This window comes from Lycorma delicatula, chromosome 5 (assembly GCF_047948215.1).
Source record: "Lycorma delicatula isolate Av1 chromosome 5, ASM4794821v1, whole genome shotgun sequence".
Taxonomy (NCBI): domain Eukaryota; kingdom Metazoa; phylum Arthropoda; class Insecta; order Hemiptera; family Fulgoridae; genus Lycorma; species Lycorma delicatula.
In genome coordinates this window covers 99,148,983-99,164,111 of record NC_134459.1, presented here as the reverse complement: position 1 = coordinate 99,164,111, position 15,129 = coordinate 99,148,983, and the positions used below count along the sequence as shown (strand labels likewise).

The 15,129-nt window shown below is 30.0% G+C and overlaps 1 protein-coding gene across 7 annotated transcripts in view; it reads left to right on the top strand.

Moving 5' to 3' along the window:
* The window catches only part of LOC142325241 (nonsense-mediated mRNA decay factor SMG8), a 73,440-nt gene that overhangs the window by 23,410 nt on the left and 34,901 nt on the right, over nucleotides 1-15,129 (top strand). For all 7 annotated transcript variants that reach the window (XM_075366727.1, XM_075366731.1, XM_075366728.1 and 4 more), the window contains 4 exons: nucleotides 4,431-4,535; nucleotides 5,495-5,625; nucleotides 8,222-8,290; nucleotides 11,815-11,918. In XM_075366727.1, coding sequence (XP_075222842.1) covers nucleotides 4,431-4,535; nucleotides 5,495-5,625; nucleotides 8,222-8,290; nucleotides 11,815-11,918 — 409 coding nt within the window. The remainder of the gene's footprint in view (nucleotides 1-4,430; nucleotides 4,536-5,494; nucleotides 5,626-8,221; nucleotides 8,291-11,814; nucleotides 11,919-15,129) is intronic.

Sequence of the window (15,129 nt, the reverse complement as noted above, 5' to 3'; positions counted from 1 at the left end):
CCCTGGACGTAGAAGTTATTGTATAAAAACTTATAAATATTTTCACGTATATACAGAAAGAGTAACGGAACTTAGAGTTCTGTAAATTTGTGGAAACAGATTACAAAAAGGTATTATCTCATAGCAGTACAAGGTTCATTAGTTTGTTACCTGCAATAGAAGGAATTCTTTCCATTTTTGATGGCCTAAAATCATACTTCTTATCTTGTGACAAGTGCCCAAAATTATTATTTGATAATTTTGAAAATCTAGAAAGTGAATTGTTATTGAAATTTTTATATATTACTCTACAGTTATTTAATAATGTAATTCTGAAATTGGAAGCTAATTCTATCACAGGAACAGAAGCATTTCAAACATATTCTGAATTAATTTGTCAACTTCAGGAAAGAAAAACCCACAAATTTTTACCATCTTTCGCCAAAGAATAGCTATGCACTCTAAAAGAAATTAATGATGTTCAGGAACAAAAATTCTTCTTAAGCGTAGACAATTTTTATAACTCTAGTATCCAATTCTTAGAGTTGTGGAGAACCAGTTTTGATAAAGTTAGTAAGTTTCAGTGCATAAATTTATGAACTGAAACTCCCTGGTCTGATTTAAAAGAGAGTGTACAAGTTGTTAATGAAATTATAAAAGATTCAAAATAAATAGTAATGACTTAAAAAATAAATAAATATTGATGATTTATTTTATGAACGTACATTGTTGAACCAGGTAATTCAAAACCAAAGAGTAGGTTGTGGTTCAAGTTCTGAAAAAGTACCAGATACTATTGAAGAGAAGTGGAAAGCAATTTTTAATGTGTTTCAAAAGACGTATACTTCATGTTGCAATATTTATAAAATGGTTGAGTTTGCAATGTCTTTGCCTGGGACATCTGCTCCAGTTGAGAGAGTGTTTTTCAATTACAGGGAACATTTTGTTGGGGAACTTTCAGTATCTACTGTTTAACATCTGCTAAATATTAAAGTTAATTCAGAACTTTCTTGTTGTGAATTTTATGATGTAATTAAAACAAACAAACCATTTCTGAAAAAGTTATGTCTAGTGAAAAAAATACAATTGAATAAATTAAGTTTAATGTTTCACTAAACTGTTAAGGCTTTTAAGTGATTTCAAAAATATGTCCTGGGTTGGATCCAAAAAATGTGGTAAGCCTAGCCATAGACATTCTAATCAATAAAGAAAACAATAAAAGTATTAATTTGAAGTCAATCAAAACTCATCATTAGTCAAAATGTATCATCTTTCAGTTTGTTAGTTAGGTCGGCCATTGTTATTAATGTACATCCTAAAGAAATGTTAGTATGTTATCGCATGAAAGAAAGTCCTAAAGAAACTTGCAAATTCAGCTGCTATCAAAATACAATCTAGTTGTTCATTATGTTCAACATATTAAGATTCAATATATTGAACATGTTGAACAATTAGATTATAACAGATGGCAGTCTCATCTATTCAGAGGTAACCCAAATCATGCCTATTGTGTTTATATAGTGTTTTGTAGTTGGCACTAGAAACCAACCATACATGTTCAGTATGCATATACAATATGATGCAAATATCGACTTTTAGAAGATGGTGTCAAATAAAAATCAGCTGTCAGAAATTTAATAACCCTTAACTCTTAGCTTTGATTCCAAAAAGTTCAAATTTATGAAAGAAGAATTGAAAGTATATTATTTCTTAACTTTTATTACTTTTTTTTAAAGTTACTATTATTTATTTTTTAAAGGTTATTATATATTTATTTAGAAGAAAAAATTTGCCCGTATGAGAAAAAAATTGCAAGGCAAGGAATATGTGTGTGGACTAAAAAAAGAACAGCAAATAAATGAATACTCTGCTAATTAACAAAAGCTAAGGATTTTTAAGAATTTGTATTATTTTATAAGCCTAAGTTTTCAACTAATTTTCTTGAATTCTTATGCAAAAATACTGTAAGTATAAGAATGATATCAGAGTCTATATCATTATGCTCCAAGCATTTCTTTTTATTGCTATGATGACAACAAAAATTGAAATATCAAACAAAATTATTTACAATATTAAATTGTTCTTTGTTAGTTAAAAAAAGTACATAAAACTTCAGTGCAATCATTGGTTAAAAAATCCTTCACTTACCTGCTGCAGTATTTTGTTTCAATTACAAAATAATTAAAATAGCAAAATAATGCTACTCTAAATAGGTGTTGCTCTTAATCACTTAAATCACTTAATCAGCTTGCTTGTCTTTTTCATGTTTTTTTCTAAACCAGTTATTTGTTATGTTTTGAAATAGCCTTGTGGTATAAACCTTTGTCATTTTAAAAATATCAATTATTTTTTGATTCAGGACAAAAAATTGTTTTTAAGAAGTAATTTCATACTGAAAGTGTTTTTCAAGGGTTTATACTACTCACCATTTTTTGATTTCATAATGTTTGATTCACCAACACTTTTTAGTCGCATCCTTAAATAAGAAGATATACTGTTACTGTAAATAATATCCGTTTGTAATTTTCTTGTTTTTTTCATTTTTCTTTTTGGCAGAGATTCACTTGATTCTCAAATGGGAGTCTTGATGCATGTAATTTTTGTGCATTACAAAACCCACTGTCTGGTATTTGCATTTCCATTTGTGAGTTACAGGGCAGTCCATATCTTGTACGCTTTCACTTCTTCTAACATTATTTGTTGGTCATTGATAAAAGTGGGTCATTTAGATACGGTATGAATTTAGTTGTTCTAATATCAGAATTTAATCTTCAGAATTGCTCAGTATGACATAAAACAATAAATGAGGAGGATAGTTGAAAAATGCTCTTGCCATATAAAAGGGAAATAGAGGTGAGAAGAGGATGCCTTACCATAAATGCTTATACAGGAAATGCGTGAATAGTACCGCAGCCAATATGTTATGTTACCTAGAAAAAGATTATTTTGAAGTAAACTTCCTTGTCAAATTGAGAACCTCCTTCTTTTTAGAGTTGGCTAAAAAATCATTTTGACTGTAATTTTTTTCTTTGGTTATGATGTAACTATAACCCTGATGGAGGTATAACTATTATGTAAGCAGCAGAAAGGAAAATACCTTTAACAGAAAAATTATTATTTATATTGTAAAAATTACCATTTAAAATAGAAATTTCTTTTCTGTATGATTTTGACAGCAATCTTATTTGTGTCAGATAGTTAAGTAAATTTTATGATTCCAGCTCACCATGTTATGAAATTACTTTCATTTTATATAATTTTGAATTTTTTAATCATTAGTAAAGGTATATTAATTAATGACAGTTTTATTTATTAAAATTTTCATCATCTTTCTCAAAGTTTAGGAAGACTAAAATGGGATTTTTATTTTAATATATTGCATGTAGATAACAATTCTGTGAGTTAGTAAAAATGCTCTCATGTTTTCATAACCATTAATTGTGTTCTTATAAAGTAAAAAGAAGTACAAAATGATTAACTAATAAAAATACTGTTGACATATTTGTTAGCATTTAATATTTATTTCAGAGTTGATTTGAAATGAATGTACATTCAATGTGGGCTGTGGTATAAATTCATTATACTCATATTGGAAATTAATTTGTCTGAGTTCTAATTATTTACAAATCTAAGTATCATTTATTAAAAAAAAAAACATGCACGAGCACACAAACTTATACACACAGATATATATTAAAAATCCATTATGTTAACTCTCCATAGTCAGGCCCTTTGTTACCTATAATTAATTCAATTTTATGTTAGTAAGATATTTTGTGCTGGTTGCAGTTTGTGTAAGTGAGCACATGCTCAGATTATATACTGCAAATAAAGTTATTAAATCTCTCGCCTAGTATTCGATTCAAAAATAGAAAAATTATAAAATTACTTAATTTAAAAAAAAAATTAAAAATTGTTCACAGTCTTGTTTCTATAACATTATTGTTACTTTTGAATGGGATATCAGGTGATAGATCTTACTAGCCAGACTGTTTGAACCAAGTGATGGACAGCACAGTAGTGCTACACAAAACATATTAAAGCCTTAGTAGTTTAAGACTAGTACAAAAAAAAGTAAGTAAAGCAACAAAAAAAAAAAAAAATTACAAAAATTTCAAAAGTAACATTATTGTTACTTTTGAATGGGATATCAGGTGATAGATCTTACTAGCCAGACTGTTTGAACCAAGTGATGGACAGCACAGTAGTGCTACACAAAACATATTAAAGCCTTAGTAGTTTAAGACTAGTACAAAAAAAAGTAAGTAAAGCAACAAAAAAAAAAAAAAAAAACAGTAAAGCAACAAAAAATTCAGGAAAATTAATTTTTTTTTCATTGTTTAATCAGTATAAGAATTTGCAGATCATATAGCTAGATAATGAACAGTCCCAGTACTAGTAAGAATTATGCATTAACTGTTTATGTTTACATTTTATTGTTTATTATTTAGTGGTATTGGAGATTCTAAGACTGTCAATGTGAAAAAATTGGAGCATTCTCTAGAGGATCAAATTTATCATGTACTTAGAAAAAGTAGAGTTGTAACTAATGTATGGTAAGTAAATTTTTCAGTTTTTTCTATATTAAATTTTATAATATCATAGAATCCTTGTATCCAAGGAGTTACAAGGGAATCAATAAGCAAAATAAACCCTTTAAAAAGGAAAATAAAAATTATTTGTAGTTTATTATGGCACCAAAATGTAGAAATAAACAGTTCTCAAATCTCAACTTAATTCAGTTCTTGATAATTCATGAATAAATAATTCACTTGGGTGCTAATTTATGGGATTTTTTTTAAATAGATAACTCAAGAAATATGTACCTTGATTAGGGGGAATTTTTATGGTCAGAAGAAAATAATTTTATAGTCATTAGTTTCTGGTTAAGAAAGAATGTGACAAAAATAAAAATTGTAGAACTGACATTGGTGCTACTAATTATGGTGGTAGGAATATGTTTAAGAATGACAAAATCAAAATTATTGAGATTTCATACTTGTAAAACTTATAACAGCTTTGTTATAAGTTATAGTTTGTTAATATCCGTATTGAAGTTTTTTTTTTAATAGTTATTTTTAATAGATTTAAAATAAATTATTTGAAAATGAGACCTAATTGCTTTTTATGAGGCCTAATATATACATATATATATATATTTTTTACCTATAAAAAGCTATTCCTTTTTTCCCCTTTAGTAATGTAATATTTAAATTTAATCCTTAAAGAATACTTCAAAGGAAGAAGGCTCACTAGGCCATAGAAGAATCTGAAAAATTATAAATTTTCTGTGTAAAAATTATTGTTTTTTTTCTTTAGATGTTCTGAAGTTTATGAACATAGATACATGCACATACATACCAAATACATGTTGCTGAACAGCAGAAGTTAACTTTTTTGGCCATTAATTGTGGAACAGAGTAAATTATCTTTGTAGATTAATGTAAACTGCTATCACATAACTTCTAGTGCTTTAGTATTATTATGTATTATATGTATTTTCTTTTTATTTCAGTGCTAATTCATTATTTGCTATACCTGCTAATCAAGAATTTGTCTATGTAGAAATTGAAAATAAAATAATTGAAGATTGGCAGGCATATTTATTAAATTCTATGGTAGATCTTTGCCGTCATCCAAATTCTAGTGAGTTTTAGTATTTTTTATCACCTATTAATTATTTCTAGGAATTTATCGACAATTTTCATTAATTGTTGATTATATGCTATTTTTATTAATTATATATTTGATTCTTTAATAATATTTATTATCAAGATTCAGTGATTATAAGTCCAAAAGAGAAAATCTTTCTGTTACCTAGTTTGCATTTGATATTACCCCAGTGGTTGTCACATTGTTACTTATACAGATGATGGACTTTTTTGGTTGAAGTAATCTTGAGGAATTAGCAACTTAGGCTTGCAAGGTTTTAAAGTTGTAAGGTTGTCTTTAGTCCCGAAAAGAACATCATGATCTTGTTCACAGATCGGTCAGCCAAAATGTGGGCTTATGTAGGCTTACCCATTAGGTAGGTCTTTCTTCAGAAGTATCTGGATGTGATCCTTGATGAGAATATTCAATTTGAGCAGCACTTTCAGAAAATTTCGAAGAAGATGTGTAATGCTTTCTTTCTTCAGCATTTGTAGAGTTATCCAACCTGATTGGAGTTAACATTTTGAACCGTGAGTGTTCTTTACAAAGTTATTTGTGAGATTCTAATGCTTTGTGCTGTGCTCATTAGGGATCACTTGAGTATAATGTTATAGGGGCATTCTGTTACGAGTCCAGTGCTTTCCCTTGTTAGTCATTGGTGGTTGCAGAACTGTCTTGTGAGAGGGAATTTCAAATACTGCTGATGTGAAACCAATCTACATACATCCTTATCTCAGCATAATTTGCATTATATTTTCAAAAAAAGCATGTCAACTCATTCCTGGGCATAGATGAGAAGTTGAAGACCAAGGTTTTGAATCTTGGAAGTTAGGTGGAATGAATATTCTGATAGTAGTTACATGCATGACATTTTATCTGATATTAGCTAGTTGCTAGGTGGGTTTCTTCCAATCATTATTACTCTCAATTTTTGTCTGGTTGTGATGGATTTAGGGACAAATTAATTAGGTTTATTTTGATTGATTCTGGCCTCTGCCCAGTCTGTAAAGTTAATGGACACTGTTCCACGTCTTGTATAAGGTATGAACTACTGCATATCAAAATTATTAGGGAACAAGAGAAAATCAATTTTTTTCTTAATCTTAATCTGCAAATCAATTGGAAGACACACTGAATTGCTAATAGTTGCTGGCTTCCTTAAGTTTTTAGGCTTAAGGAAAGCTGCTGAGGGATTTTGATGCTCTCCTAGTTATAGTAGCAGTCCAGGTAGCTATGGATCTGTTTTGGGATTAATTGGCCAAATGTAGGCATTTTGAATATATAATGCCATTTTGTAGGCATTTTCAATAAATGAAATTATTTGTTTTGTGATTTTATTTTGTGATAAAGGTGTGAGTGGAAGGTTGAAGTCATTAACCTCACCCCTGAAAGCAGACCAGATTGGAGGTTAATTTTATTTGAATAATTAAACTCAGTTCAGGAATTTCTTTGAAGTGCATGGAAATTTGTAGAATGGAGTTTCCAATTAGGTCAGTTTTAATGGGTTTTTTTTTGTTGTAACTAAATCCAATGGAACTTGGGCCGTTCTAGGTCAAAACTTTGTTGCTGTTTCATTTAATGAATTTGTGTCATATGAGACTGAGGCCTTTGGTTTGTGTAAATCAAGCCTCGAGAATCAAATTAAGTTGTTTTTATACATGCTTAATAATTAAGCAATAGTCTTCTAAAGTAAATTGGTAAACAGAGTGCCTACTGCTGTCTACCAAGACATGTTGAAACGTTTACTGGATTGAATTTGTTGCTTGCAACTGCATTTTCATAAAACCAAGGATTGGTTTCTGTTTCATGACAATGTGCCAGCTCACACAGCCAACCTTTTTTGGCCAAATGATAGCTGACAGTGCTGGACCACCTTCCATACTGCCAAATATAGTCCCTGCGGACTATTTTCTCTTTCCTAAAATCAAGATGCCTATGATGGAGGGTCTTCGAGCTGGTAGACACCATAGAAGAAAGTATTATAAACATTCTAAAGGTGATTACAAAAGAATTGTGTTTATAACCAATCTAAATGTTGTATCTTGTTGGAAGTAGAAGCTTAAATCTGAATAATTTATTCCAATTCTTTTGTTTTGTAGCCTCAGTCCTGGAATTTTTTGTACAGACTATGTACAAATAATTTTATACAAAATACTATTTTTTTTTATAAAGTAACATGTATGGCTGGAGGTGAAGCCATACACAACAAAAGTAAATGGATAAATATTCTCTCTACAGTACTGTAGGTTATGAATAAATTGTAGGCTTATCTTGTCTACTGGGTAATTTATCAACTTCATTTATTTGCAAAATAAATGAAGAAGTAATTAAATGAGGAAATAATAAAAGTGTAATTAGAAAGTTAATATAAGTCAAGGTTCCATTAATTAAAACTGTAATAAAATGTTTTCTCTGACCTCTATTAAACTATGGGCTTCTTCAAAAAGCAACTGTATTTTCTAATCAAAATATTGTATATTTTGAGTTCATTACATTTACTAAACGTATATTTTTTGTGGTTACTATTCAATTATTAATTTTTTTTTAATATTGGTTTCTTCTTTTACTGTCCAAATCCTTTTTATTGCAGATACAGATCAAAACCACAATAGTTTTGGCTTTGAATATTTCTCTGCCAGTGAGAGGGAGGGTGATTCTGGTAAGTTTTATAGATATTTTAATAAGTAGTATATTTTACACATACCATGTAAAACTTATGAACTTAACATGTTTGAAGAATATAAAACTTAATGAACATATTAAGTTAAAAGATAAAGAGCTGCATGCAAATATCAACAACTGAATGAAAGTATTATTTAGGGTAACAGTGGTATTGAATTGTGGTATAAAATATTAAACTGTTGCCTAAAATTTCCCTTTGTGATTTTATATTTAGAAATAGAACGGTACATCAGCTCAGTTTTAGATTAAATTTTAATTTATTAAAACCATTAAACAAAAAACAAGCTCTGTAAACATTTTCATTAAATAATTTAAAAAAAAATGTATTTATTAAAAAACATCCAAATTATTGATTTGTGGGGGGCTTGGAAAGCTCTTATGTAAATTGAAATATACTAAAGAATACATAAACTCTACGGATTTCATTGATGTGCAAACATTTTGAAATTCATAATATGGTTAAATTTAAACTAAGCTTTATTTTATATATATATATATATATATATATATATATATATATGCTGTTTTTATTTCCATAAAATTTGGGTTGTCTTTCTTCTTAATTACAGCTTTGCAAAAGTTATGATGTTCTAATATTTGAACCTTGTTGCTGTGTGAATTTCATTTATTATTTAGGTTTAATGCTGTAATACAAAATTTATGTAATTTAAATTATTTAATAATATACAATAACTACTTCAATTCACTAGTTTTGTACTTGTAATTCATGCAAATTAATTTACATTGTCAGTTTTATATTGGATTTTCTGTTCATGAAAGAAATTCATTGATTTCAAAGTGTTTTTATTTATTCAGAAACAGTTAAGGATGTAATACTACACAGGTTAAAAGACATGTGAGGTTCATGTCTCCTTTCCCCTGAATGGAATATAACCTCCTTTAATTAAAAATTGAAATATTTAATCTGTTCTTTTTTGAAGTTGCTTGTTTCTTGGGGCCCATTAAAATTTTAGGGCATGAAAGTTTGAACCCTGTTGAATTCAAGTTCTATGAAGTACATTAGATTCCTTAGGCCTTCATTGAAAATATTGAAGTTTTGTAATTTTCAAAGTACGTAATTTTTTAAAGATATATAAAACCCGTAATGTTGTTAAGAGGTGAGAGACCCTTCCTCCCAAGCCTTCAGTTAATTAAAATAAAAATAATTATTTCCTCCCTTCTGTTGATGAAAATTGAAATATTTTGATTTTGTTAATTGCGAGATAGAGAATGAATGGTTATCCTTTTTACAAAATTTGTATTATTGGATATGTGTAAAAAAAAAATCAATAGTGTCTTATGACATCTAGGCCCCTTCCTTGGCTTATCAGATTATGAAAATCTAATGGACTTCATAATTAGTATAAACTTTAATGTTGAGAATGTTTATCATCATTCATTTTTATTGACAATTGTGCTAATAAAATTTAATATTAAATGACATAAACCACCAGAACACAGTAAATATAGAAGTTAAACTTGCCATATTAATTTGCAGGATCTCCTACATCTTCAGTTGTTATTAAATTCTATAATTATATTAAAACATATAGTAAATTATAAAAATTGGTTTTTGGAATTAATGTGGTAAGTTTAACGCTACTATTTCCTATGTTATGGTGGTTTATATTTCATTTAATATTAAAACTAATACATTAATATGCAAGGTCTATAAATAAAGTAATGTTACTGCTTCAGAAAAAAATTTATTTACAATCCAATTATACATGGACTCTACAACCTTTGAAATAATTCCCTTGAGAAACCATGCAACCTTCAAACGGTTTTCTTACTCTTCATAGCAGTGTTGGAACTCAGAAACCAGAATATCCTTCAGATGGCCGGTTACATTTTTTAAAATGTTTTCTACTGTTGCAAAGTGGGGTTTCCTTTGAGGTGTGTTTTTTAAAGTCAGGAACAAAAAAAGTCCAGGCTCAAGTCAGGTGGTTGAAGAGCTATAGGAATGTTTTTCTTTACTAAAAACTCGTTAATTGGGAGTGTACTGTGACAAGGTGCATTGTCATGATGGAGCATCCAGTTGTCTTTGATGGGTAGTCTCACGCAGAAAACTTTTTTCCGCACGTTTTCAAGAATTTCTCTGTAAACATATTGATTTACAATCTGTCCTGCAGGCAAAAACTCTTTATCGACAATGCCATTACTATAGAAGAAACAAATTAGCATGGTTTTGATTTGCTCGTTTTTTGCTTTTTTGGGATGTGGTGAGTTTGACGTCTGCCACTTCTTGCTCCGGCATTTTGTTTCTGGGTCGAACTCAAATATCCAAAGTTCATCACCAATATAACTTTTTTTAGAAAATCAGGATCAGTTTCAATTCCCCCTAGAAGATTGTGACACACTTCAACCCTGTTGTTTTTGTGTTCAACAGTGAGGTTTTTTGGGACCAATATTGCACAAACTTTTTTCATATTCAATTCGTGTTTCAAAATTTGATGGACTGTGGTATGGTTCAAATTCAGTTGTTCTGCAATCATTCTGAAAGTTAATTGCTGATTGTACTGTATCAAGTCTCTGAATCGCCCAACATTGTCGTGACTTTTTGATGTTAACAGTCTTTCAGAGCATGGATCGTCTGCAACTGATTCCCAGCCATCTGAAAATGCTTTAAACCACTTAAAAATGTGGGCTTGTGACAGTGTGTAATCTCCATACGCTCTTTTCAATTTTGAAAAAGTTTCTGTAGCATTCTCACTGAGTTTAACACAAAACTTGATTGTACAATGTTACTTATAATTATTAGTATCACTCAATTTTGTAATACACAACAAAAGCTTGTTTTACAAAAAGCTTGTTTACGTCTCACGTGGCAATAATAGACTAAAAATATTAATACCTAACATAAATCAGCTGTTTATACAACCATATGTTTACTAGTAACTTTACAGTGTTGCCACTTTTGCTGCCAAAAAAAAACTAGCCTCATTACTTTATTTACAGTTCCGTTTGAACTTTGGGTATATATTCTTCTCAGTTTGGTCTTGTCATGTCTCAGTGTTAAATAAAACTCGCACAATAGTTTAAATTAATAAAACTCGCGCATTAATTTTTTTCTTGTTACTAACTGTGTATCAGTTTTAAAACTTTAATTGTAAATCATAGTTTAAAAATCTTTTCTCATGAATTATTCATAGAAGAACCTTGTTTAAAAATTTTCAAACATTCCTCCTGCATTTAATAAAATATTTCATAAAATAGTTGACAAAAGCTGTAGTTTATTATAATCTTTTTTCATTAGGAGAATAATATTTGCTGATTCTTTTAAATAAATGATGGTAATACATGATCACCACTATGGTAAAACCAGGTACTTCCAATTTTTAATAAATTCACCATATTTATGGACATGGTATTATTAAAAACAATCTGTATCAGATTGTTACAAAGTATTTTTAATATTTAATAAATAATGCGTAATATACTTCATTCTATTAATAATATCTTGAGTCATGAAGTTTTGTTATATAATTTTTATTTGTTTAGAACACTCTTTTAAGAACTTTTTAAAACAACATATTGATCAAGCTCTCAATAAAGGTTTTGATGATAATGTTGGGAGACATACAACCTCCTCTAGCCATTTTGTGGTAAGTTTATTTGAATTCTTTATTATTTTTTTCTTGCATAATGCAGGTTCTCTATTTTTAGAGTATGGAATGGCAACCCCAGGTTTTGATTTGGTTGCAGCCTTTATTCTATACCCAAGCTGTATACCATGCCACATAACATACAAAAGTCACTTAACATTTAAAAAACATTGGAACGACATAATACTTTTTTATTTATCTAAGCCTCAAATGACTATTAAATTTCTACTTCAGGTTAATTAGAAATTGTGAGGGAGACAACCACTCTCTTGGACAAACCATTTTTAAAATTAAACCTCCTTGAAGGTAATGAAATGATTTAGATACAACCTACTTGTCTCAGTTCAGATGGATTGAGGAAGCTACAATGTTGTTATGAGTAGGAAGGAGAGATCAACAAAGGTACAATTACCACAATTTTTATGTTTATAATGTGAGCAGATTGATGAGAGCTTGCTTTAATCTCTCCAGAGGTTTACTGTGCCTTTAAGTTGATTATCACCTCCTTCTATCTATCCTTTCCCTTCTTCCTTATGTACAGTGGAACCTAAGCATCTTAGTTGGCTACAGCACTAGTTCTCCAATATTGAGAAGGCACGCCATTGGAAAAACTGTTTCCTTAGCAGAATGGTAGCTTTGTCAGCTTTTCTAGTAGTTGCTTTTTCTGTTCTAGAGCTCTGAATATAGCCTGACTAATGATAAGGTATTAATCAAGTCAAGCTGATAAGATATTGGAAAGGTAGTATTTGAAAGATTTGAAAGTTTAAGTAACATTTTATAAATACTTTAGGCCATGGTTAAGATAAAGTCATTCTGTATAACTTGAAGGTTCTCAAATCCCAGAAATGTCTTAAGGAATAACATTCTGGAAATTAAAGCATGTGAAGGAAGGTAAATTGCCAATGTCCAAAGCCGTGTACAATGAACATTTCTCATTGGCTATCAAAATTAAGAACTCTAGTCTTAGTTCATTGCATGCTGTTAATTTTTTTATGGCTAATCACTGCAGTCAGTGCTACTTTAAGTACAAAAAAAGTGTTAGGTAATGATACCTAATCATCTGCTTATTATTTTATTATCACTAAGATATTTGTGAATAAAATAAAATATTTGTACATCTTTGCAAGTAATCTTATGTGATCAATTCGCATATTCTACTGGTCATTTTTACAAAATTATTAAAAAAAAGATAACCTTTGTTATAAAATGATTTATGTTACTGGCTGACATTTTAGAATTCTTGGTTGAGGGACTTCACATGAGTGCAGGCTCAGTTGTTTAATACAATTCATTAAAAAAAGTTCCAGTTTGGAAGAATTGCTTCATTCATTTAAATATAAAGAAATGTATAGAAGGTTTGTGTGAGGTTATTTACAGTTCCAATCTTAAGAATTGTAGCTAAGTTTCTTAAGCATTATAGGGTTGATTATAAACTACTATTTTACAATCATTCATTTTGAACAAATTTTTATTTTTGTTCATTGTAAATTTATAGTCTTCTGTATGAACATGCATAAAAAAAACAAACTATTTGGTTGCCAATGTTAAGAATTATAACTGCTTTTTATAGGATAATTGAAAAATTTTCAAACTTAATAAAAGGCATATTCATAAAGTAAGGATCGTTTGGTCATTAAAAAAAATTAACTCGTGAGAAAAGGTTTTTACTTACAGTGTTAGTTTACTACATATCTACTTCACCCTTTTGTACTGCTGCACCAGTTTTTGTAACCCCTCTGGATAGAATTTCGCCGCCTGGGAATTGATCCAGTTGACAATGGCAGTCTTGAGTTCCTCGTCGTTTTCAAACCATTGTCTACCTAGCCACTTTTTCAAATGCAAGAAGAGGAAATAGTCGCTAGGTGCAAGGTTGGGAGGGACTATATGGAAGGTGGTCAAAAAGTTCCCAATGAAAATCTTGAATCTTCTTGGTTAAGGTAGTGATGTGTTGTTGTGAAGGAGGATTATGCCATATGACAGTTTCCCGTGTTGTCAATTTTGGATCGGAAGTCTCACTTTGGTGAGCTTTTCGTAGTACACATCAGCTGTAATTGTCGATCCATGTTCCATTGAATCAACCAAAATGATGCCTCTTTTTGTCCCAAAAAATGATAGCCATTGTGACTTGTACGGAGATTGCTTAAATTTTTTTGGTTTTGGGGAACTTGAATGGTGCCACTGCATTGACTGTTGTTTCGATTCAGCATTGGTGTAGGATATCCACGTCTCATAGCCTGTAACATTGTTGGAAAACAAATCATCATCATCTTGTCAATAGAGATCCAAAAATGCTCATCCACTGCACATTGTTTACTTTTTGTGTTGGTCAGTGAGCATTTTCGGTACCCACCTTGCACACAATTCATGATATTTGTGCTTTTCTGTGTAGATAGAGGTTCGTCCAACATGCGGAAATTCATCAGCCAGAGCCCTAATTGTCAATCGCTGATCATATTGCAGTTTTCAGTTCACTGGTTCAACAATTTCATTAGTCTGAATACTGGGTCTGCCACTCCACTATTATTTATTGTCATGCACATTTGTGCGACCATTTTTAAAGTTTTGACACCATTATCTAACCTTTTCTTCTCTCATTACTGAGGTTCATACACTGGGCACAACTCCCGAAGAATTTCAGCAGCTGAAGATACTTTTGCACACAAAAATTGAATCACAACATGCACTTCACATCTGGCGGGAGAAATGATTATCATGGACATTGCGATCTGCATTCACCGGCAGGCTGAATCAAAACAACAACTGCACTGGCTTCATAAATAGTCTATGATGGCCCTGCATGTGAGAAACTGTGTTCAGACCTGCCAATATTTAAATATAAGCTGACGGCCCTTTCTTTATGAATAAGCCTAGTATTTTGAAAATGTTTTTGATAAAAACGTAGAATTTTGATAAAATTTGTTGTATTTAATTTTGGGTAGAATAATAAATTTTTATAGATATTTTTATCTCTCAGTACATTTACAATCCCAGTACAGAATCACTTTTCCCAATTTATAGCAATTTTCATTATTTAATGGCATTTTAGAAACTTTGATTGGCTGGACTTATACTTTTGTAAAAATTGATGAGTTCGTTAGTATCAGTCATAAGGAATTCCTGCATTTCTTCATCTTGTCATGAATTTTTTTTTATTGTGACCAGTCAGAATTGCTGTGAAATTTGATATTTATATAAGTCATCACGTATATTT